Below are 25,017 nucleotides of genomic sequence, written 5' to 3' on the forward strand. Positions count from 1 at the left end.
GCAATTCAATGAGGGAAGGGAAAATCTCAACAAATGCTTCTGGAACAAATGATAATTGTATAGGGAAAAAAGAACTTTACTCCACATACAAAAATTAATTTTATTGTATATTTAAACATAAAAGATCCATCCACACACCAAATCCATACATTATAGATGTAAACATAAAAGATAAAACTATTACGTTTCTAAAAGAACATAAAGGCAAATAACTTTGCAAGCTAGGGATAGGCAAAGATTTCCTAGGGAAGACACAAAAAGCACTAACCATAAAATAATAGTAAATTTAAAACTTCTGCTCTTCCTAAGGCATTAAGAAAATGAAAAAATGAATGCTACAGGTAGACTGGGAGAAAAATCTTTGCAACACATATATCTGACAGAAAGACTTGTGTCCACATTATACAAAGAACTACAAATCAATACTAAAAGTCAAACAACCCAATAAGTAAATGGGCAAAGACTTGAATGGTCACTTCTCCAAAGAAGATATCTGATTATCAATAAGCACTTGAAAATGTGCTGAAGACATCATTAGATATCAAGAAAAAGCAAATTGGAAACCACCATGAAATAGTCCATTAGAATGGGTAAAATGGATAAAAGACTGACAACACCAAATGTTGCCAAGGAGCTACTGGAACTCACTTCCATTACTGTTGGGAGTGTAAAATAATGTCAAAACTCAAAGTTTTAAAAATGAAGTTAAATATATACCTGCCCTATTATCCAGCCGTTCCACTCCTTGGTATTTATCTAGAAGGAGTGAAAGCACATGTCTACAAAAAGACTTAAGCAAAACATTTATAGTAGCTTTGAATAATCTCAAAAACATTATGTTGAACAAAAGAAGACAGACACAAAATACACACACTGTTTGATTCCATTTATATGAAGTTTACGAAAAGACAAAACTAGTATGCAGAAAGAAGTCAAAGTAGTGGTTGCTTGTGGTGGGTGGGGATTGACTGGAAGGAGACTGTAGGAGGATGGAAACATGAGTGTACATCTTTGCCCTGATGACAAATTGAAATTATCATGGACTTGTCACAGTTCAAGTCAGGGGGCCACTGAGGACCCGGTCTCAGACCTGTCCCTGCACCACTGAGAACTTGAATTTTCTCTGAACTGCATCAAACTTAAGGACACCACCAGCCATTTTCAAAACAGTATCTGCCAGCAGCTGCAACCTTATGGTCTCGAGGTCTCCCCTTGAAATTATGCAACCATTTCAGACCCCAACCAATTCTTACTCAATTGGCACCCTTACTGCTTGCCAGCTCCAATTATAATTCTTGATAGATGACTCATGTCACTAACTGTAACCTTGTGGGGTTTTGCCTTTATAAGTGTCCCCTATTTTGTAGTTGTGGGGAGGGGGTGGGGAAACAATTCAAGGTCTTCTTGAATCTGTGTCACTGGGGCATTCCTAACAAACCCCAAATAATCCCTTTTTATTTCAATCAGGTCTCCGTTTCTGAAATTTTGGTTAACAGCCCAGACTTGTCAAATTGTACACTTCAGATCTGTGCATTTCACTACATGTAATTTTACTTCAAAAAAATCATTAAGAAGTAGATTGAGAATTCTCATGATTATCCACTAGCACAAATAATCAAGGATTGACCTCAGCCGCATTTGGAATCTGATGACTCAACCACAAACCAAGAGAGTTTCTAAACACAGAAATTTGAAAAGAAGGCAGACAGATTGCCTTCGGGGCAACTTTGTGTCCTTAAAAACTATTTACATGATGATATGCTTTTCTAAATTAGGCCGTGGAAAGTTCCAGGATCATCATAAATTAGCCCGAGCATCTGAGGAGGTCATGCGGGGACAAGAGAAATTTCCAGAACTTCTTACTCCCACAGACTTGCCTTTTAGAAAAGCATCCTTCCTGGAATCTAGAAGCACTGAAACTTCCCTGGTCTATAGCTAAGAACTAGTAAAGAACTTGACTCTAACCCTTTTCCCTGGAACCATGTGAAGAGTGTTCCAAGTATCACCTGAAGAAAGTGTGTGTGTTGGGGGCAGGGGAGTGTGCAGGAAAGGTAGACCTGGGGTGCGGGCGGTGTTTCTTTTAACAGGAATAAATCTGGGATTTTTTAAAGCCCTTCTCAGGGTGGTGTCGTAAAAGAAACAGCAATACAACATCTTTACAAAAAGGATGAAAACACTTTGTCTCTCCTGAAATCTTGCAGAGGAACATTGAAGGACAGTTCTGTTTATGTGACTCAGCAAAATGTCTGTACAGCCTCCTTCCCCATATTATCACTTAAAAATTTTCACACAGCATGGCAGCTGCCCTCTTTCTCTAGTTTTACTCCAAAAGCTCTAAAATTTCTCGAAATTCAGCAAACAGGGACTGTCTCTGCCTTTATTCTCGCACCCACCTTTCCAGATCTATTTCTTGCTTCCACCAGAGGCTGTGACTTTCTAATAGAAATTATTCTCTGCTCTCAGCTCTGGCTCATTCTCCCAGCTCAGGAGGCAAATGCAGAGTTTTTTTTTGAAAGGTGGGAAGGGAAATGTTTTTCTCTCTGTCATTTTTAAGTATTGGTGCGTTTCTGGATTGGACGTCATTTTCTCTTCTGAGAGTTTTGAAAGTGTGTGCTGCGTGCAGATTGGAGGGAAAAGTTTAGACTACTAGCCTCGTGATGGGACTTGGGGTGAATGCTCAGAGCTGGGACACTGGGGCCCCTAGAGGGGTCCTACCATGGGCTCGGAGGAACATTGATGTGGTCTTGCCTCCTACCTTTTATGTAGGCAGAGGGGAAAGAGAGCCAGTAATTATCATTCAGCCTGAAAAATCCCAAGGGATTTTCCCAAGGGACTTGCATTGAGAGTTAAACTGAGCTCTTCCGATGTTGAAAGTGTTTCACATCTTATTTCAAATTTTTGCTAAGAATGGTAACTGGAAAGACACAGGCAGGACCCCATATGTCCCACCCCCTGCGCCCACCCAGCCTCCATCCCTGTCCCTGAAACACTGTCCCAGGTGCATCCTCCCTTGAGATATTTGTAGGCTTGTTGCCTCCAGGAATTTCCTGCTCAACTGAAATGCAGGAATTCATGGCTGCTTTTGGCTTCTTCAGCTGACCTTAGCGACAGTAATTGAGAGCCAACTTGCTCTGGGCTGTGTCACCGCACAGGTCTGGGAGGAAGGTGGCTGAGGGTGAGGGACCCTGGGACACGCTTCGCCTTTTTTTCTGTGTTGTTTTGCCTTTTGTTTTCCCTCCACTGGATTGCTAGAGGCTCATCTCCTCTATCTCACCACGCCCATGCTAGGGAGGGAAAGATTAGGCATTTGTAGGTTACACAGCAACAGATTTAGGGATTCAGACCAGCTTTTCTGTCTCCCAGGCATCTGCTCTCTCCTTTCCGCCACTGTTCCCAGAAGGACAGTCGTACAGTTTCTACTGCTTGGGTTTCCAATAAAAGATGAGAAACTTGGTGAAACGAGGCACTCCCTTCTCTTCCTCTAAGTGGCCTGTCACTCACTAAGAGAGACAAGAGCTGCAGACCAGGGCTTCCTGATTGGATCTGGAATCCTGACACCCTTTCTCTCATTTAGCATATGACCTCAACTCCACTCCCCTAAATAAAGCTACCCCTTGGTGTCTTGCTGTTTTGTTTTTAGAAGGGAACAGAACTAAGGTAAATTTTGTGCCGATATATTTTTGTGTTCCTCGAGTTAACCAGAAATATCAACACCTGGAAGGCAGTCGGTCCTTTGAGCTGGGAAGTTGGTTTCCTACAGCTGGTAGGACTCTGCTTCACTTGTTCACAGCAGAGCTTCTCAAACTTTCATGTGTGTACACGTGGCTTGGGGGGCTTGTTAAATGCACATTTGGGCACAGTGGGGTGAGTGTGGAGGCTGAAACTATTTCTCTCAAGCGCCCCAGTGCTGCCGGGGCTGTAGCTGCACTCAGCACCCGGCAGTGGCTGCCCCGTCTTTCCCCCTCTTCTGCCCGCTCTGGAGGGCCCGCCTCCCCAAGGGGATCGAGAGCGGCGCCCTCAGGCGGGGCTGAATCTGCTTACAGAACACTTCGTTCCCAAGGCAAAGCATCTAACAGTGCAGTGAGAACTCCCCTGGCTGGAGGAAAGGTGGGTGGGTAGAAATGGCTGTGGGCAAGGTGATTTTTAAAAAAAAATTCTTTTCTGATGTTGTTCAAAATGAGAGAGCACTCATCTGGCCCTTGTGTCCTGTGTAACGTGAAAGAAAAGGAAAAGGAAGGGGCTTCAAAAGGATGTGGACAGGGTCTGAGATAAGATTCTTTGCTCTGTGGATGAATCAAGGTCAAGTTCTGTTTACCCGTACAGCCCAGCCAGCACTGAGTGCATGGCTTCATCTTTGTGTCCTTCTGCTTGGCCGTCTATACAATAGGGATCGGGGATGAACCTTAGAATAACTCACTAAGCACAGAAACTTCTAGATGATGATTTACTAAGCTTTATGCAAGGGACATAGGAGTCCATCAAGAGTTTGGGGCACTGGATAAAGAAATTGTGTAGTTCTTGACCTAAAGACATTCATCTTCTGTGTCAGATCTGAGAAGAACCCCAAGATATACCTAATGTCAAAGACAGTCTCCAAATTCCTTGGGAAATCCACCCAGCAGTCTGAGCCTTATAGAAAGCAGGTGTTTTGGGTTCAAAATAAAATATTATTGGACATGTTGACTATTCCTCTCAATAGGATCCCAGGATCTGAGAGCTGGGAGAAACCCCAAAGATGATTTAGGTTAATCTCCCCTTTTGTTGATAAGGAAACTGAGGCTGAGTGCCGTTCCTCCAATTGTGGCAAACCTGGGAGTAGAACGGAGCTCTGACTCCCAGTTCAGTGCTTTCTCATCACTATCTTCAGGAACGAGTGTGCTTCTCACCCTGCTATGGAAGGTTCTCTCTAGCTAGGAGTTAGAGCTATGTCTAAAGTATCTGGGTTACTGGGAAGTGTTTGTGAGATGTTGTGGTTTAATTCAGATCATTATCTTTGAAGTCAGAGAGCTCAGGTCCTCCATTTGGGGCTATTTATATAATAATAACTCACATCTGAGTCCTGCCTGTGTGCTGCTCACTTGTAGAGGTCACCTTCCATGCTCACTACAGCCCTCAAAGGGACATATTGTCACCCCACTTTGTACAGCAGGAGATTGAGTTTCAGAGAGATTCAGTCCATCGCCCAAGTCACACAGCTCAAGGTAATGGGATCAGAATCACAAGAAAGCCCACTACTGCTGCCCTCATGTCTACCTTTAAAAAAAAATCTCACTTTTACTTCCAGGAAATTCTTTCAAATAGCAAACGTAAATGTCTCAGGAAGAAGCAAGGAAGAAGAGGGCAGAATGTGGAGAAAAGGTCTGCGTGGACCTCAGGTCACCGTAAAAGCTCAGGGGGCGATGCAGTTGGTTTCTCTGTAGGAGTGAGATTCAAAATGTTGAACAAGCAGGGTAGCAGGGTCAGGAACCAAGGATGCCAATGAGGATGAAGCCGAGGGTCCTGGAGCCCTGTCTGCCACACAGTAACCCTTCAGTGCTGATATGTGGGAGGAGCCAGGGGAATGAGTAGAGAGGGTCATCTGACAGGTTCAAAGCAGCAGGTGTTTACCAACAAGCTTAGAAGTATTTCAATGTTTAACAACCGGTATGACGAAGGCAGTGATTCTCAAACTTTTTGGTATCAGGACCCCTTTATACTCTCAAAAATTGCTGAGGACGCCACCCGCCAAAGCTTTTGTTTTTGTGGGTTATATCCCTCATTGTTTGCCATATTAGAAATTAAAACTGAGAAAGTTTGAGTACATGTTTATTAATTCATTTTTAAGTAGCAGTAACAAGCCCTCACACATATGAACTAATCTGATCCTGACAACTATACTATGAAGTAGACATTATCATGATTACTGCCATTTTACAAAGGAGACATCAAGGCACAGCGAGGTTTGAAGAATTGCCTGAGGTCACCCAGCGAGGTCGCCCAGCTAGAGGACCCACAGTGATGGAGCTGGAGGCTCATCTAGGCTTCCGAGCCGTGGTCTTGACAGGATGCTGTGCTGCCTCTTCTAAATTCCTACCTCTAGCCCTGAGCTCTAGTCTAGACGGAATGCCTTCTGCCTTTCCATCTGGCCATCCTCTGGTACTTCAACTCTGTTCAAAAGTTCTAGGTAAGGCTTCCCTGGTGGCACAGTGGTTGAGAATCTGCCTGCTAATGCAGGGGACACGGGTTTGAGCCCTAGTCTGGGAGGATCCCACATACCGCGGAGCGACTAGGCCCGTGAGCCACAACTGCTGAGCTGCGCGTCTGGAGCCTGTGCTCTGCAACGGGAGAGGCCGCGATAGTGAGAGGCCCATGCACCGTGATGAAGAGTGGCCCCCGCTTGCCACAACTAGAGAAAGCCCTCGCACAGAAACGAAGACCCAACACAGCAAAAATAAAATAAAATAAATTAATAAACTCCTACCCCCAACATCTTCTTAAAAAAAAAAAAAACTTCTAGGTAAAGATACTATTTCTTCTTCTACTTAACATTGCCATTAGGGTTTTAGTCAATTCAATCAGATGAAAGAATGTAGGGGCATAAAAACTGGAAAGAAAAGAAATAAAGCTATCTCTGCTTGCAGATTATACGGTAGTGTGTCTAGTAGACCCAAGAGAATCAATGGTGGAAGTAATAAAATAATGAAATAATTTTAAAAGATAGCAATCAAGAGTGATACTAAAGAAGTGTGGCATGGGGTGGGTAGGGAAGAAACACTTTTTTTTACAGGATAATGCCAGCTAAGGAATGCAGAAAGATGGATCACAAGGGAATTATGTGCAGAAAGATGGATCGTAAGAGAATTATGTGCAGAAAGGGAATTAGGTTGAGTGAAAAAAGCCAGTTTCAAAGGTTACATATTGTGTGATTCCATTTATTTTGCAGTCTTAAAAATGACAAAATTATAGAGATGGAGAGCAGCTTAGTGTCTGCCAGGGATTAGGGAGGAAGGAGGCCTGTGGCTGTGGCCATGATAGGGCAGCGGGAAGGATCCTTGTGATGAGAACTGCTGTGTATCTTGGCTCTGGTGATGGTCCCATGAATCTACACATGTGGGACAGTTGTGTAGAGCCAAAGACACACATGCACGGATGAGAGCATATAAAATTGGTGAGATCTGAGTAAGACTGATGGATTGTAGCAAGGTCCATTTCCTGGTTGTGATATCATGCTATAATTTGGAGGGAAACTGAATGAAGGCTATATTGGATCTCTCGATATTATTATTTACAACTGCATGTGAGTCTATAATTATCTCAAAATAAAAAGTTAAAAACATAGATTTACAGTAGCTGGTCCAAGATCAAGCAGAACTAGAATTTGAACCCAGCTCATTCTAAACTCCAAAGCCCAACGTCTTAACCATTACAATACAGAGCTTCAATACATAGTTATCAAAATCTTCATAACCTTTTACCCATGCATCCTATATCTGGAAATGTATCCTGAGAAAATCACAAAATAAAAACTTTATACATAAAAAAAGTTAAAAACAAACACACACACAAACAATCCTCTGTTCCTCTTCTCGTCCCTGTTTTCTCTTGGTGACCCTGGCATTCCTGTGATGTGACACTTCAGCATCTCCCTTAAATTCCACTTTCCTTTGCCGTCAGGTCCAAACCCTTCTCAAGAGTCCTTGCTTGGACCTCTGCGGGAGCCTCGCGCACGCCCCCTCTCTTCTGTGACGTTCACCACTCTCCTGCAGCCCTCCCAACTGCAGACCCGCCAGAGCCGTAGCATCTTATCATTTCCCTCCACCTCCCGTGTCTCCCCGCTTCCGATATGTCTTTAAAAATATCGTCAAGCCAAGCATCCTAGGGTCCCAGAGCACAGAGCTGATGTGCTAGTGCCGCAGTAAATGCCTGCGGGTGAGGTATTCTCTGCCTCCGTGATCCACCTCTGGGCGCCACAACTGCCCTCCTTCTTTTTCCTTTAATCTGGGAAGTGGGTTTGTCAAACACTGGACTCCCTCCTGTCGGGAGGGATTGACAGCATTTCCTTGCTTTGCTTTGGGGACTGAGTCTGCCAATCAAATAGCAGATGGCAGATTCCTCAGAGCCATTAAGGAGCTTGTGACCATAGGAGCTTCTTAGATACTCCAGGTCACTGCCTTTGCCATGCTGATTGGTTTTCTGGGCCTCCTGGCGTGGTGCCCCTGATGCGGTGGGGTGGGGGGTGGAATCCTTCCTGGCCTGTGAGCCAGGTAAGGAGGAAGGCTGCTCTTGGCTGTACCTCGTTTGAAGGGTGAGCGGGGTTCACCTGGCAGGTTCGGCAGAATAGGTCACCCTGGCAGGGGGAATGCCGGGTTCAGGGGACTATAAGTGGAATGTTTGCTGGAGTGTGAATGGCAAGGGTGTGAATGACAGAGATGTATCTGTGGAAATAATGTAAGTGAAAGGACCTTGATATCTGTAAAATGTCCCACAAGTCTCGATTGTTGCTATTATTATTTCTCGAGCAGTGTTGTTTTTAGGACCAAATGATAAAATATGTAAGGTTCCTTTGTGAGCTGGAAAAAAAATTATCTAAAATGTTAATTACTTAAAGTTTGATTGTGTCAGAGCAAGGAAATGGAGTTTCTTTTGACTTCATCTTCTAAGGACTATTTATGAGAATTCTGCATTCATTTCCTTCCTCTCACTTATATTCACAATGGCTTCACACCTAATAAAACATGGTCAACTTCCTGATCACTGCCAACTAGCTCACCATGGTTTAGTTTGAAAACTTCCGGTCATTTCTGGTTGTTGTTGGCTGTCCATGTCACCTACTATTTATTTAAACTGTTTCTTCAACGTGGGCAGCCGTAGGCACTGAATGAATGCTTGAGTGTATTGGCAATTGCGTCGATATTATGGTCTATTAATCAATTAATTCAGACACATATCCACCTTCCTTCAGCATAAATGCTGAGGGGAATGTAGCAGAGCCAAGTTTGTTTGTGCTCAGGGCTGGGGGGACGGGTTAAGGCAATTTAATGGCATCAAAGAAAAGGTGTCTGATTCCCTGGGTAAGAATAAGAGGGGAGGCTGTGTACTCTGAAGGGGAAGATCTCAGTGCACCTGGGCTCGTTCTGCAGTAATTAGCATCCTTCATCTGTGAGTCCTGTGTGTGTCTGACCCACAGTTTCTGAGACCCGGCTGGGCCTCCCAGGCCAGAGTCAGAATTTCCACGACCCAAGAATGAGTGACTCACGGGGTAAGATCCTTCTGGAGAACATCTTCTTCCTTAATCAACACTTATTACCAAGAAAAAAGAAGGTGGGGGAGATGGGTGGGAATCCAGTTATTTTCTCTTTCCCTTGGAAGGGAAAAAGGGAGACTGAGAACCAACAATATTCCTCCCAGAAGCTGTCCCTGAATCAAAGCTCTCGTGTTTCGGGGTCTCAAATGCTTCTGTGAATGAAATTTTTGGGGTGGTTGTGTTTTGCCCCTGGGAGCCTTAGCTGATAACAAACTTCTGTACATGAAAGGGTTAACCACCAGTTTACCGCATAATGTCAACCTGATGAAAATTAAAGGGTTGTCAGATAAGAAAAACAAGGGGGATAGAAACAGACCCGTGTTTTTTCTCTGAAATCGAAAAGCAGTTTTCCTTCAAATCTTTGAAACCCATTTCTTGGGACGAAATAATGTTTTTAGTAGAAATGCGCTACGTTGGTGAATCCCACCCACTGTCTTCCCCAAGGGGAGTCTTCTGAGAAATTAGACCATGGAGTCGAGGAGATTTTTCAACTGGATAGCCATGGAATTTCCACTGGAATTCTAAAGAATGCCAGATGGGTAAGTGTGATACCGGGTAGAAACTCAAGACCCGAAGGGAAACATGGGAAAGAAGGAAAAAGGAAAAGGTCACATGACATGATGGAGCTGTCTAGATGAAGAGTTACTCGTCAGAGCCGTCGCCCCATTCGGGTGTCAAACAGCAGCTGGCCATGCTGACACGGACCCTAAGTGTGGCAGGCACCCCAAATCCACGTGTACAGAGCCTGGGAGGACCCAGGTCAGGTGTTGCCAGCAGGAACCCACACCTGCCGCCTCCACTCCACCTCCCGGGGGTGCCCGCCATCCCCCTAACTCTGGGACACTCTTCTTCGCGCCTGCTCTCAAGAATCACACTCAGGGCTTCCCTGGTGGCACAGTGGTTGAGAATCTGCCTGCTAATGCAGGGGACACGGGTTCGAGCCCTGGTCTGGGAGGATCCCACATACCACGGAGCAACTAGGCCCGTGAGCCACAACTACTGAGCCTGCACGTCTGGAGCCTGTGCTCTGCAACAAGAGAGGCCGTGACAGTGAGAGGCCCGCGCACCGCGATGAAGAGTGGCCCCCGCTTGCCACAACTAGAGAAAGCCCTTGCACAGAAATGAAGACCCAACACAGCAAAAATAAATAAAATAAATTAATAAACTCCTACCCCGAACATCTTCTTAAAAAAAAAAAAAGGATCACACTCACTTTTAAACAAGACACACGTATGTGCTGTTTGGATTCAATGTTTGAGGCCCCCCGTCCCCCAACTTCGTATGCCGAATCCTTACTGCCCAGCATGATGGTGTTAGAAGGTGGGGCCTTGAGGGGAGATGAGGCCATGAGGGTGGAGCCTCAGGGGTGAGTTTGTGCCCCTGTAGGAGTCATGAGAGAGCCGGCATCCTCTCTGCTTCCAGACATGTGGGGACACAACGGCCCTCCCCCAAACCCCACCACGCCGGCCCCCTGATCTCAGATCCCAGCCTCCAGGATAAAGTCAGGAATGAAGTTCTGTTGTTCTGAGCCCCCCAGGCTTTAGTATTCTGTTAGAGCAGCCTGCACGGACTAAGACATCACCATGCGTTTTGGATGGGGATCAGACCCTTGCATGGAGAATGTCAATCCAGACATGGAAATGGAGGCCACAGACTCCCCGGAGGGGAAGGTGCTGATTTAGGTTCTGGGGTTCTTGGTGCTTTGGGGGCAGCCTTGATCTGCTTGTCCACTGTGACTCGCTTAAGTCGGGTTCAGGGTAGACAAACAGCAGCCTGAACGTATTTCCCAAATCTGCATGTCGGCAGGCGCTGCCCCATAAATAGAAGAAGGATGAGGATGTGTCAGAGTGGGCGGATGATGGGGTGGGTGACACAGGGTCGGGAGGAGGTTATAAGATCGTCGATTAAATGAGACCCAAAGCCCTCCCCGGTACTCCAGGGACTGGCCTCAGGAAAGCAGCCTCAACTGAAAGGCTTTTGATGCATTCAGTCTGTGGACTCAGCCTGGGCTGTCCTCCCTCAGCCAGCACTGAAGGAAACAGCCTCCTTGTTCCCCAGAGTGCCCTTTAAGGCGCCCGCTCTTCTCCATTCCTGCCTTCCCTAAATTCTTAGGTAGCACCAAAATCCGGCACTCTGCTCAGTGCCGTAGGTGGGTGCTGTTCCTTTCAACAGACACCTCAGGCTTTACGACCACAGGTGATGGTCCTGCAAGGGGCATTTGTGTCGGGCTTCTTATAGAATTTAAACCCAAGGCGGCAGCACTTTCCAAGGACATGGGAATTTAAGACCTGTTACCATGGTTCACTGGGAATTGCTTTGAGCTGAAAAGGACAGATGGGACTCGCCAAGGATGTGGTAATTGTAGCGTGAACTAGATAGACTTCCTTCCGCAGTGTGAACTGATACCTTCAGTCCTGCTTACAAACGGACCGGATGCAGGTAGGGGAGCTTGCCGGCCGCTGGGGGGCTGAATGGCTCGGTCAGCACAGGGCTGAAGGGATGACTTTTCACTCCGCTGTAGGGTGTTTATTAAGCCATAGAATGTCGGGACAGAAAGGGGCTTAGAGACCCTCTCTATCCATCTCCTCGCATGCTTAGACAGTGCCTGCTCTGTCCAAGGTGTGTGAGACATTGCACACCGGGCACTGATCGGGGTACATATATGGAGCTCTCTGGTCCTCACAGCCCCCTATGAAGTAGGCTGTTAGGAATATTCATGACAATTAATACAATGATTATTATATAGTACATTATTATAATTAAAATATTAAATGTATAATAAATTGATATACAAAGTACTACAGTATGATTAATATGGTTATAAATAAGAAACATTTAAATATGATTAATTATTAGATAGTCATTCTTACTGGCTCTGTGTCATACACGATGGCAGTGAGGCCCCGACAGGGTCAGTGACCTTCGCGGAGTCGCACAGCCGGTTGGTGTGAGGCCAGCGTTTGGATCCGCAGCCTCACAGGTGGAGGTGCTCGTGACCCCATTCGCCCACAGTTTCCTTCCTGTGTCTCGGCTGCATCCTGTTCGTGTGGCCACTGTGGCCTCTGACCGCCCCCCGCCCCATCCCACATGTGTCCCACATGGTGGGAAGGCCATTGAGGGCATCTTGGGGTGGGGTGGGTGCTGGCGCTTGAAGAGCAGATGCTGGGTGCTAACGTGCAGAGATCACTCGGGCTGGACTCTGCAGGGACTGGGGCTTCGTAGGGAGTGCCAGCTAAGGGAAAGGAATAAGGATTTTGCCCAGGGTTCCTGGGCAGCTGGGTGGATAGTAGTGTCTTTCACTAAAAAGGGGAATAGAGGAGGAAGAGCAAGCCTGGGGCCACAGCTCTGGCTGTACTGAGTTTGAGAAGTCTGTGAGACAGCTCTGTGGAGAGGTGCTCTGGGCCTTGGCTGTGCAGATTGGAAACCCAGCAAGCCATGTTTACTGAGCACCTACTATATCCTGGTTACTGTAGGCAGGCCAGCACGTCCCACTTTATACCCACAGCAACTGAAGCCCATGGAGGTTAGAAGAAGCTGCCCATGACCAGCTCCCCACTAGGTCACTCAGCGCCCTCCGGGGCTGCACCCCCTCCCCCTGTCCTGCCTGCCGTCATACGCATGGATGCCAGAGCCAACGCTCTAAAGCCCAGACTGCATCCTTCCCTTGCCCACGCCGCTCTGTGGTACCCATTCCTCCCAGGATACAGTCGAAGCCCCTGTACTTGGCAAGGCTCCATGACATAGCTCACAGCCCAGCCTCAACAACCTCCACCTCTGCCCCCCGCCTGAGCTCTCTGGCCTGGTGGACTATGCCCTGTCTTTGGTCATTAACCTTGCTCACGACTTCGCTTCCACCTTCTCGACTTCAGCTTGTCCTCCCTCGTTGTCACATTTCTCTGGGAAGCCTCCTGGACCCGTCTCTTTGGTTTTGGGCATTCCGCTGCACTCCCGAACTACCCGCCATTTCTTTACACAGTGCTTGCCACACCGTGTTCATCAGATGCCCCCACCCTGCTGGAGCCTGCAGAGAACGGTACCCAGTGATTGTTTTAAAGGAAAGTAGAGTCACACAAGTCCAAACCAGGATCTGAATCCAAGCCTGCAGAATCCCAAGTTCATGAGCCCTTTCTGCTCTCCCAAGATACTTTCCAGTTGGGAAGAATTCCAAATAGGCCGATGAGACGCGGAAGATTATAAGAGGGGAGGATGCCCCTAGGCTTTGAAATCATAGGTGAGGAAGCTACGGTTGCAGAATAGGAGACCTGCGGGCTGGGGTGCCTGGAGCTGGGGGCCTGATGTGCAGAAGACATGCAGATGGTCCAGGTCAGAAAGAATATGGGATTGCCAGGCAGAGGAAGTGTGCCCCACAGGCAGCGGGGAACGATTTGAGCTCTTTGATCAGGGGAAAGGCATCACGAAAGTTGTTTTCAGAAGAATTAATCTGGAGATGGATCAAAGAGTGACTTAAAATGAGACCTGGAAGGCTTACCTAAGAAGCCCAGGGGAGTTAATGAGACCTGTCGACTGTGTGCTTCCTTTGTACAGGGATGGAGCCGGTGGCCCGCCTCCATCACTTTCTTGGGCGTGGGAATGACTGTTTCACGACTTCAGTCTCCTCATCTGTAAAATGGGAATGATCATGGTGGTACCTGACTCACAGGGTCGTTGTGAGTCTTCTGTGAGGTAACAGGTGCAGCGCACACACTTACTCTCCCAGGAGGAGGAGGAGGGTGGGAGGCTGAGGTGTCCTGACAGCTCTGCGAGCAGACCCTCTGCACAAGCCCACTGCAAACTCAGGCTAGAGGAGTGAGATTAACGAAGCCCTGGGAAGAGAGAAAGTGAAACTTGATGGCCGGTGAAAGGCGTTGAAAGCCAAAAGTGAGATAAACAATGACCCGTTTGCACATCAGAGCCAAAATGCTCACCCTTTGCGGTCCCCGTGCTCTCCTGGGTGTCAGCAGGGTGTCAGCGGAAACTGCCCTTTTATTTTGAAAAGGTTTTGGGGTTTGTAATTTTTTTTGTAGTTGTTTGTTTTGCTTTCCACTTAAAATAAGGAGTTTTCTCTTCACAAAGATCCTTTTATTCTAAATCAGGCTCTGAACAGAGGTGTCGCTACCACAGGGACCGGAAACGGATACCACACTCAGCTGGGTGTGCAGGCTCTGGCGGGTTTCATCAGTCGGGGACGCCGTGACAGCCCCGGCCGCAACCAGGAAAGATGCCAGATGCGCAGCCTCCCCCGAAACTCCCGGGAAACTCACAGAGCCCCGAGGCAGGAAGAAGCTGACGTCAACTTCGCCTTCGGGGATTTCAAGCAAAACTCTTAGAAATGACTCCTCTGCCCTTTATTTGGTATCATGATCTTTCTCTGAGGAGATGGGCCAATTTGCTCCAAGGACCTCATTTCATGAAACTATGTATATGTAGTTATACACACACGCACATATATATACATATATTATATACACGTGTGTGTATATATAAACACACATATATGTACATATATACACATATGTATATATACATAGTATATATATGTATGTGTGTACATACACAAACATGTATACATATAAACACATACCATATATATATATATGTTTTAAAGAAACACTGTTGCTTTGCTTTTAAGTATATAAGGTAACCGGACTGACTAGGTTCCCTTCATCCCTTCCTTGGAAAGGAAGGTCCTTCCTGGGCGTTTAGAATTGGGCAGTGGTTCACACTCTGCTGAGGACGTGCCATCGGTCAGCACTGTGTATAAATGGTACTTCTATAATACCTGGGGGCTGTGGGAGCCGTCAGTTTCTTCTTCAAGGAATGTAACTACTCCCACCTGAAATGTTCTGACTTTCTCGGTCAGGGACTTTCTCAGTCAGGGACTTTCTTGAGCAAAAGAAAGCTTCTGCACATTCTCTATGTTGTTATAAATTCAAAATCTGCGGTGTTTGATTTTAATAACTTCAGTAGTTGATAATGACCAAGTAATGCTCTCAGCCCTCCTTTCTGTCCCAAATGTTAGTGTAAATGTGAGGCAGTTCTTGATTCAAGAGGTACGGGGAGGGCTTCCCTGGTGGCGCAGTGGTTGAGAATCCGCCTGCCAATGCAGGGGACACGAGTTTGAGCCCTGGTCTGGGAAGATCCCACATGCCACGGAGCAACTAAGCCCGTGCACCACAGCTACTGAGCCTGCGCGTCTGGAGCCTGTGCTCTGCAATAAGAGAAGGCCACGACAGTGAGAGGCCCACGCACCGCAATGAAGAGTGGCCCCCGCGATGAAGAGTGGCCCCCGCTCGCCGCAACTAGAGGAAGCCCTCGCACAGAAACGAAGACCCAACACAGCTGGAAAAAAAAAAAAAAAAAGAGGTACGGGGACTCATATAAGAACAAACATTTGTCTGTGTGTTCCATCCACTCTTTCTTTGTATTTGCATTTTAAATCTCAGCTTGTGTTGGCATTATCTGTGCGACATATTTCTCTCCTGCTGGATGATGTGTTCCTGGAGGCCAAGGACTGGGTTACATTCATCTCCTAACCCTGTCTCTGACACATAGTAGTTGCTCAATAAACATTTGCCGAATGAATGAATCAACAAAGGAATGAAGCAGTGCCTGAAGGTGATGCCACAGGCAAGACTGTCGCCATCCACACTCCTGCGTCCCTCCTCCACCTGTCACACCCATCCTGTCTGTCTACCTTGGCAGCAGTGTTTTCACTCTGAAAAACTTCACAGCAGAGAAGACTCCCACCATCATGCCTCAGAGGCACACCTATCCTCGCCTTTGTTTTCTTATTGCTGAGGATACAAAAAGCAGCAAAACTTCTGAAGGAGGTATCTATTTTGGGCCCAAACAGAAAAGAGTGGGTGATTCTGTGGGCAGAGATTCCTGAACGTGGTGGGGTTGACTCATGCCCGGAGGTGCTCAGAATTTCCTCTGTTTCGTGGGCGTCTGGGGCAGACGTGGCTCGACTCGAGTGCTTTCTTTCAAGCCCCGTCAAATGCAGGAAAGACACCTCGAGCTGCTGTTTGGGACGTAGAAGGAGGGGGAGAGCGGGATTCAGAGAATTTAAGTCTGCAGGGGCTCTGTGTGCCTGAAGAGGTCAGCTCCTAGGGGAGATGGAGGGATCGCTGCTGGGCATCTAGGGTCGGAGTCTGTAGGAACAGGCTCGTTCATTTACGCACAACCACAGCAGCAGCGGGGCCTCCTCAGAGCGGACTCTCTTCCACTTTTAAAAAAGTGAAAGCAAACTTGTTTACTAACGTCGGTTCAGGAGAATCATCAAGAATGTGGGCTCTGCATCACTCCAGCCTGGTTCACATCCTCGCTCCCCATCCCGGTTGTGTTCCATGGACTAACTTACTCCTGTGAGCCTCAGTTTGCCAGGTGCCAAATGGGGGTGAGAACAAGGCCGACCTGATTTTGAGGATTATTCGAAGGAACACTACGTTTTCACATAATGCCTGTAAGAGAGCATGTAGGCTGTGAATATTAGCTCTTGTTATTATCATTCGTGTTTAAAATGTTTCTTGGGGAGTTCCCTGGTGGTCCAGTGGTTAGGACTCAGTGCTTTCACTGCCGTGGCCCTGGGCTCAGTCCCTGGTCGGGGAACGAAGATTCCACAAGCCACGCGGCATAGCCAAAAAAAAAAAAAAGTTTCCTGCAACAAGGCTGAAGACAAATAAGCCTCAAAGGAAAAAGTGGGTACTGGGATCAGGGTTTATGCCAGGCCTACCCCAGCTAGCCGTCTGTTCTCCAGTTCACAGCTTCGCCCACCACTCAGCTTTCTCTCTCAAGAGGGCCTCCTGAAGACCAGCGGGCTTTCCACGCTCTTTCTTTTAAAGGAACCAATCGCCTCCTTAGCACTTACTTTTTATTCTTTAGAAACCTGCTTCTCTTTCTTCTTCTTTTGGGAAAAAAAGTATTTAACTGTTCCTAGCCTCCTGAAGCCAGCCTGGCCTTTCACTGCATCCAGAATGATTGGAAAAGGGGGGAAAGCAGCCCAGGAAGCAGGTCTGACTAGTCTGACCCAGGCTATTCAGCTTACTTGGTCCCTTGTGAGCTTCTGGTCATCCCCCACCCATGGCATCCACACTTTGGTGCCTTAGTGTTTCTGCTGCTTGAAATCCTCCTGGGTACCTGACACTGGGTTCAGAGTGCAGGCACCATGGCTGATGGAAAGCTGCGTGGCCAGGGTGGGTGGGGGCAAAGTGTCACGTGGGCGGTCAGGATGGAGGTCCTAGAGCTCTGGCCTTGTGGTGTGCCCTTGGCCAGGGCTAGGTCGGGGCATAATTTGGATGTAGGGGAATAAGACCCTGGACTTCTTGACTGTTACCCAGAGGTGTCATGTGGTCCTGGTGATGCTGATTCAGTGACCCATTGTGGGAATGAAGTCTACCAGACCCCAACAAGGTGTGTAGACACTAGAGGATCAAAATGAGAGGAGGAGAACACAGGTGCTTCTTGTCAGAGCAAAAGTACTAGTTTTTATCAGATCATCACTAGCCATTTGAGCCTCATCTTGCTCAGCACACAGCCAACATGAAATATGAAAAAGTTCGTTTGGGTTTTTCCTTACCATCTTACGGAAAACCCCAACAAACTTTTTGGCCAACCCAATATTTGAAATATGGGTCATTTGTTTCGTTGATCTCATTAACACCTCAATTTTCAGTTGTTACTCAAGGAGCATGACCCACGTATACAACTGTAGCAACATCATTAGGAAACACCACCCTCCAGCCTCTTCTGAGATTCACAAGCACAAGCTTAGAGCCACCTTCTCCAAGAAGCCTTTCTGAACGCTCCGCAAAGCACCTTACCCTGCTTTGGTCGCTGTGGCATGTGTCAACTTTGCTACATACCACTTTGTAATATTTGATCTTGTGTCTTTCCCAGACTGGTTTTCCCATTTTACTTGCAAGTTCTGTGTGGAGTGGACACAACACATATTTCTTCTCTCCTGTGACAGCCTTGCTACTCAAAATGGGGTTCGGGCATTAGCAACATGGGCCTCACAGGGAGCCTGAAACCAGAATCTCAGCCCCCATCCCTGACATCCTGAGTCAGAATCTGCCTCACAACAAGCCCCTAGGTGATCTGTAATAGGTTAAACTTTGGGAAATACTGTGCTAGGGCACCTATTCTTAGTGAATAGAAATAAAACAATGGAATTGGACCAACCACGGAATCATTCTGTGGATTTCAATCCTAACCACATCTTGAATCATTTGAGGAGCTTAAACATAATGTTACCCTTATGTCCAATTCTCATCCCCAGAGAGTCTGACCTAATTGGTCTTAATTGGTCTTGGGTGAGGCTTGGGCATCATTTGTTAAAGTTTCCCAGACGCACACTTAATGTGCAGTTCGTGCTAGAAACCACTGCTCTAAATACATTTCCCAGCTGGACTTGTGTTTTCTCCCTGATGGAAGCAAATCCCAGAGTAACCTCCAAACAAGTCAAACAGCCAAAAACTTCCTGAGTAATCTTAGAGTGGAAAATACCTAAAATACCTAGAGATGATTCTATTATTGTTTTCCCCTAAATGGGTGACTTATTTGAAAGCCTGAGACGGGGAGGGATTCAGTGATGGCGGTTGACTCACTGGCTGCCTCCATTGGCAAGTCTTCAAGGTGGGGGTTGCTCAGCAGATGTTTTATCTCCAGTCTTAGGCCAGAAGCAGTTTGAGAGCAAAGACCTTTTCCATCTTGGTAATCCTAACGCATGGATGGATGGATGGAAAGATGGATGGATCAATGGATGGAAAGACGGATGGATGGATGTCACTGAGAGTCGACGTGAAGACCTAAGGGGAATATTGGACTGGAATCTGGAAGCCTGGACTCTAGTCCTGGCTCTCCACTTTTCTTGCTTGCCTTGTGTCCTTGGTACCTTTTTCTTACTATCTTGTCTAGGCACCCAGGCCTTTTAGGTTGCTTTTGCCAAGCCAACTATAGCTCCCTTAACAGGGAGCATAACTTCCTGTGTCTCATCCTCTGTGCTCACAACTATAGCTGTTCAGATATTAAAGAACCTCATTGGAGGTCCTTCCTGGAGACCCTGGTTGATAGGAAGGCTACAACCCCAAATATTATCCTCAAAATTTTGTGCATATGTACAGTTCTCTAAGGAGACAGTTAACAGCACTCATCAAATTTGCTCAAGGACTCACCACTCAAGAAAGATTAAGCCAGCTGGAGTCTTGCTATCACTTTGTTCTTCCTGTTGGGAGATTCAGGATGTATGTATAGGAGTGATAAATGAGGTCTGTCTTTATGTGGTGAGGTTCTATGGACCATTTTTTTGCCCCCTTGATAATACTTGGGGCAGCGGCTGACTCCACCTAAGCAGAACTTCCTGAAGAAATTACTAGAAAGGGTGGCCAAAGAGGGGATGAGGGAGCTCATTAAGGGTCTCCAATCTCTCTTCCCCTGATACCTGCCTGGATGAAGAACAAGAGAGGAGAGTGTCTGGAAGTTTAGAGACCCCTAGTGGCTTCAGAGGGCCCCCGGGTGGGCCATGACTGGTACCAAGGTGACACACATTGTTAGCCTGGAGAGAAGGAATCCTAGGTTCTAAGTCCAAAGGGATCAGAGGCCATTCCTTCAGCCTCCTGCCCGGCTTGAGAAATCTCTACACCACTTTTGACAAATTTTCATTTAGGCTCTGCTTAAACATTTGCAGAGAAAGGGAGCCCAGGAGTTAATGGAGAGGAAAAGGATAGAGGAACTCTTTACTCTGTTTGGCTGTTGGACATTCACCAGACACGAATAAACCCACAGTTCAAAGTTTTACCTTTTTTTTTGGCATTGCCACGCAGCATGTGGGATCTTAGTTCCCTGACCAGGGATCGAAGCTGCGGCCCCTGCATTGGAAGTGCAGAGTCTTAACCACTGGACCACCAGGGAAGTTCCCAAAGTTTTACCTTTTCAGCGGCATCCCCCACCCAACCTCTGTCACCTTTCCACTCAAGTCTCCTTCCTTTTCTGATTCTCACTGCCACCTAAAGTCTGGGGCAGGGGAGCAGATGGTGAACAAAAGCCAAGATCCTCTCCTAAAGCCAAGAATCTACTGGTTTGCCATCTGGGTGCTCTTACATTTGAAAAGTATGAAAGACACATATCCCTAATTTCACTTTCTAGGAGGGGAAGTTAAAACATAGAGATTGGAGGGCAGCAGAGAACAACTGGAATTCCACCCCATCCATCTTCCCAGCCAGCATATGTGCCCCTCTGTGGCTCCCCTGACATGGCTGGAAAGCCTTGACCACTTTCAAGGATGCAGGGCTTATAGCTTTTTGAAACAATCCATTGAATTAAGGTCCTCTTTCCTTTTCTCATAGGGAATGGCCTCGGATAAAGAGAAGAGAAGGAGGTTCCCACTCATGTAAGACCTCCCCTGTGAGAAGCAAGGAAACCATTTGAGGGCAAAAATGCCCAAAAAGCAAATAGCAGAAGCCTCACCCAGCAGTAATAAGTATTTTTGCCTTGACGTTTACAACCTCGCCTGAGTGCTGCGCAGTACCTTTCAGGAGTTGGAAATAACCTACAATGATACGTCAGCCTCGGCACTTGGGCCCGCAAAGGTCTCTTAACCCAGACCCTGCTGTGTACGTCTTCGGTTTGGAAACTTTTTCATCCAAAAGTACGCCAGCTTGAAAAGGCCTTTCGACAGAGCTTATTTTATTTCCTGTTCAGAATTCTTGACGTAGAGCGATAGAGCTAGAAGTCAGTCTCAGGATCAGCTCCATCAACCTTTTCATTTTGCAGAGAAACTGAGGCCCAGGGAGGTATAGAAATTTGCCAAAAATCATGCCCTTCACCTTCTCCAACGATGGTCGTTTGGAGGTGCCTTGGACCACTTTCTGTTCCCTGCAAAGTTCAGTATCCCTGACTCTTCTATCCACTGACATCAGGTGACATGGCTCGCCTTCCCAAAGGAACTCTGTTTATTTTTACGGTTTCTACTGATTATTGGAAATGAAGGGAGCGGGAAGTGAACTTGAATGACTACCACGTTGAGGGCCAGCCTGACTTAAGGGTGACTGTCGCTATGATGGGAATGACTTCAACAAGAAACAACACAGAAGCCTCCAGACTACTCAGGGCTTTAGCCAAAGAAGCTAAGAAGTCTTCTCTTTGGATGAGTGAAGTTGAGGGCAGGAGCTGTAGAGCTCATGAGCCGTCCTCTATAGCATCTCTAGCTGACTGTCCATCAGTGAAGTCAACTCTTTTTGGTGCCTTAATTCTCTCAGATCTCAAAAGGAGCAGATGTATGGGTGATAAACAGCACTGCCTATTTAAGACATGCTGTTTTTAAAGAAAGTAGCAACTGTTTCTTGAGGTACTTCCTAAGTTTACCAAAGCCCCATATATATATATATCTTTTCCAAAGTACATCTTAAAGATGAGCAAGGAAACAGTGGCAATAACACCTTGGGATCTAGAGAAATTGAATGATTAAATATGAAGAGTTAAACATTTTGTGTTTTAATGATAAATGTGAAGATGGAAATTCCAGTGTGGGCAGTCATCTTTACAAGAAGGGATAATTAGACAAAAATATCATCTTAATGGGTTTCCGCATTGTGTTGTTTTTTTTTTTTTTTGAGTCTAGGGCATGAAGATTTGATCACAGAATTCCTAGAATGAAAGAAAGATGATCAAGGCATAGATAAATTCTCAGAATTTCCACAATGCTGAGAAAGGCACCTTCAATAACGTGTCTGTTGGCAACATCAGGAGAATTCTCTTTTCAACCACATCCCAGGACCCAGTAATACAGAGACTCAAAACACTCACGTTGACTAATACATCCCCTGTCACCCATCACAATTTTAAATGGTGGCTTTGGAAATTTTCAGACTGAAAATCTGCCTTATGAATCAGCTAGAAATTGCATCTGTTGACAGTCTGATTGATTTCGTTAGCAACCTCTTCCTTCTGAGGAATAAAAAGACTTGTTTATTTGAAGACTGGGTTCCCCTGGGAGGAAAAAGTCTGAGATGAGATTATTTCTTACCCTGGAGTGGTTCCTAAGCCATATGTGGATCCCAGAAACTCAGCCCGTATCATTCTCTTTAGCTACCAAGTCCTCACTTGCCTCTGGATGGGACCATTTCACGCCCTGTCTGTGCACCTACTCTCTTTACGGAATCATCTCTGTAGAGCTCGGACCCTGTCTGCAGGGAACAGGAAGAGCACATGGCTGAGAAAACTGGGTTTGAATCCTGGCTCTGTCACTGCCTATGTGACCTCTGAGTTTTGTTTTTTTTTTTCCGGTACGCAGCCCTCTCACTGTTGTGGCCTCTCCCGTTGCAGAGCACAGGCTCTGGAAGCGCAGGCTCAGCAGCCATGGCTCACGGGCCCAGCCGCTTCGCGGCATGTGTGATCTTCCCAGACCGGGGCACGAACCTGCGTCCCCTGCATCGGCAGGCGGACTCTCAGCCACTGCGCCACCAGGGAAGCCCTGACCTCTGAGTTTTGAGGTCTTCTTCATCTCATGGGTTGGTGACATCCACCTTGCAAAGGGGCTATGAAGAGTAAAAGAAGACTTATACGTCTGGCACATAGAAGGTACTCTATAAATGGTCATTTTAACTTTCTAGTAGTCTTTTATTGACTCCCAAATGAAGTTTAATTTTTTAAACTTGCTACAAAGGCCTTGGGTCATTCATTTGATGCCATCCTACCTTTCCAGTCTTAGTCCCCAGCAACCCCACATCCCCGTCCAAGGCTGGGGGCTGTTCCCTGATGCTCTGCTGTGTCTTTGCTCCTGTGGGCCTCTCTATCTGGAATCTCCACTCAGGGAAATTCACTTCCCCCTCAGGGCACTTTTTGCTGCTGCTTTCACGAAGCTTTCCCTGATACACCCCTGCTCCCCTAGATCTTATCCCATTCCACCCATACTGCTGTTATTATATCTATGCCTTTATTCCGCTTACTAGGTTATATCTCTCTTAAGGAGTGAGGCTATGTCTTGTTCGTTTTAGTATTTCCTACAGTGTTGAAAAGGGGAACAATACGTATTAGATAGATTTTTGAAGATGTGAGTGTATGAAGGAGTCCTCACTGCTACAAGACCATTCACATCTTCAGATAAGTCATCATCGGCTGGCAATAACACGCGTTTACTTGAAATGTGTTTCCCAGAGATGGGGCATGATTAACTGTAAAGACTTTTCTGTTCTGGCTTAGCTTGACCTTCCACTTTGCAAAGACCCTGTAGAGGTAGAAATCTCATTATAAGCCTTCCTAAAATCACGCCCACTTTTCACTTTAAAGTAAAGAAGATCCTACACCTGGGTCAGTTCATAGCCCAGTGACTTGGTCATTTCCCCTAAACAAGCAAGAAAGACTCCTTATGCATCATCCTGTTTCACTTCTTAACATATCTTTCTGTGGCCAGTTAGCAACATTATATATCTAGAAACGAAGGATATAAAATCATAGACTCTGATATCTTACCTGTTTTCCTGCATAAGCAAGGGAAGACGTTATTGGAAAGTTCACACTCAATTAGGAAGGAGGTTTGAGGTAGAAGTTGGTGGTTTCTTATTGCTTAAAAAAAACCCTGACAAACCCTTTTGAAAGGATGAAAGGAATTCAAAACTTTCATCTATCTATCTATCTATCTATCTATCTATATATATATATATCTCCACATACATACATACATGCATATATACACATAAGAACATAAGAAGAATTAATGTTCTGAAAGTGATATGCTTATTTTTTTTAAACTTCTATAAAGTTACACATATAAGAAACTTCCTAGGTATTATTTCCCGAGGCAGTAAAAAACAAAGTATACATCCCTGAGGCTTAACTTTTCTGAGATCTTAAATGATCCCAATGTTTCATATATGAGTTAGTGATATCTGCCAGACATTCACCTGGTCTTAGACTCCTAGTAGATTTTTAGTATTATCTTACAGCTTGGTGGGTGCAGTGGAAAACTGAATTCAGTGGAAAATCCAAGTTCTTGAGGACTCTGCTCATTAGTATCTGATAACATTCAAATATCACATCACCCTATTCTTCCCAGAATCAGACGTCAAAGACTTTGAGCAACAGAGAGTCCACCGTTCCAAGTTCTCTTTATAGGTCGGGGATAATTGAGGCATAAAACGGGCCCCCGGTGGGCTGTGGACATAGGGGTAGAACCCAGGATTCAACCCCCTTCCCCGTACTTTCTACTTAGGTGCCTCTCGGATTCTGTGGCTGGGAGGAGTCGACATCCTTAGCCTTCCCAGGACTCCGAGGAGACCAGTGACCCCTTACCTGTCACGCAGCCAGGTACAACGATGAATACGAAGAATCCCCACATCAGCAAGCCTGGCTCCATCCTCCGGGCCCCTGGGATCAGCTGCCGATGTGGGGGCCAGGAAGAAAAGGTACTTCTCTGCAGAGTGCTGGGTTTCCTTTCAGCCTCTTGCTGGCATCACGCTGGGAGGCTGGGGAAGGATCAATCCGCCCAGATCGTCATCCTCGCTGGTCCATCCGTCTCTAGGACAGTCAGCACTTGCTCTATATAAGTATTAGCCTGGTTTGTTCAGTCAGGAAATCGTGCCTACCACTCTCTTCTCTAGTCTCAAATATAGGAAGTGGTTTTAACCAGGTTTTTTTTTTTTTTTTTTTCAAGTTCAGTTGCTGGGAGGTGTGGGCCGGGGTTGATGAGAAGGATTGGGGTTCGTATATGAATCCTTTCTTCAGCGTCCTCCTGCAAAGGG

General features: G+C 46.3%; 1 protein-coding gene across 1 annotated transcript in view; it reads right to left on the bottom strand.

The window, feature by feature from the left end:
- IL2RA (interleukin 2 receptor subunit alpha) overlaps positions 1-24,758 on the bottom strand; it is a 43,247-nt gene extending 18,489 nt beyond the window's left edge. Inside the window, exon 1 of the mRNA XM_060095405.1 lies at positions 24,569-24,758. Within this exon, the coding sequence (XP_059951388.1) occupies positions 24,569-24,632 (64 nt within the window). The 5' untranslated portion in view covers positions 24,633-24,758. The remainder of the gene's footprint in view (positions 1-24,568) is intronic.
- Positions 24,759-25,017: the final 259 nt, after the last annotated feature.

The sequence above is a fragment of the Mesoplodon densirostris genome, chromosome 4 (genome assembly GCF_025265405.1).
Source record: "Mesoplodon densirostris isolate mMesDen1 chromosome 4, mMesDen1 primary haplotype, whole genome shotgun sequence".
NCBI classification, from domain to species: Eukaryota; Metazoa; Chordata; class Mammalia; order Artiodactyla; family Ziphiidae; genus Mesoplodon; species Mesoplodon densirostris.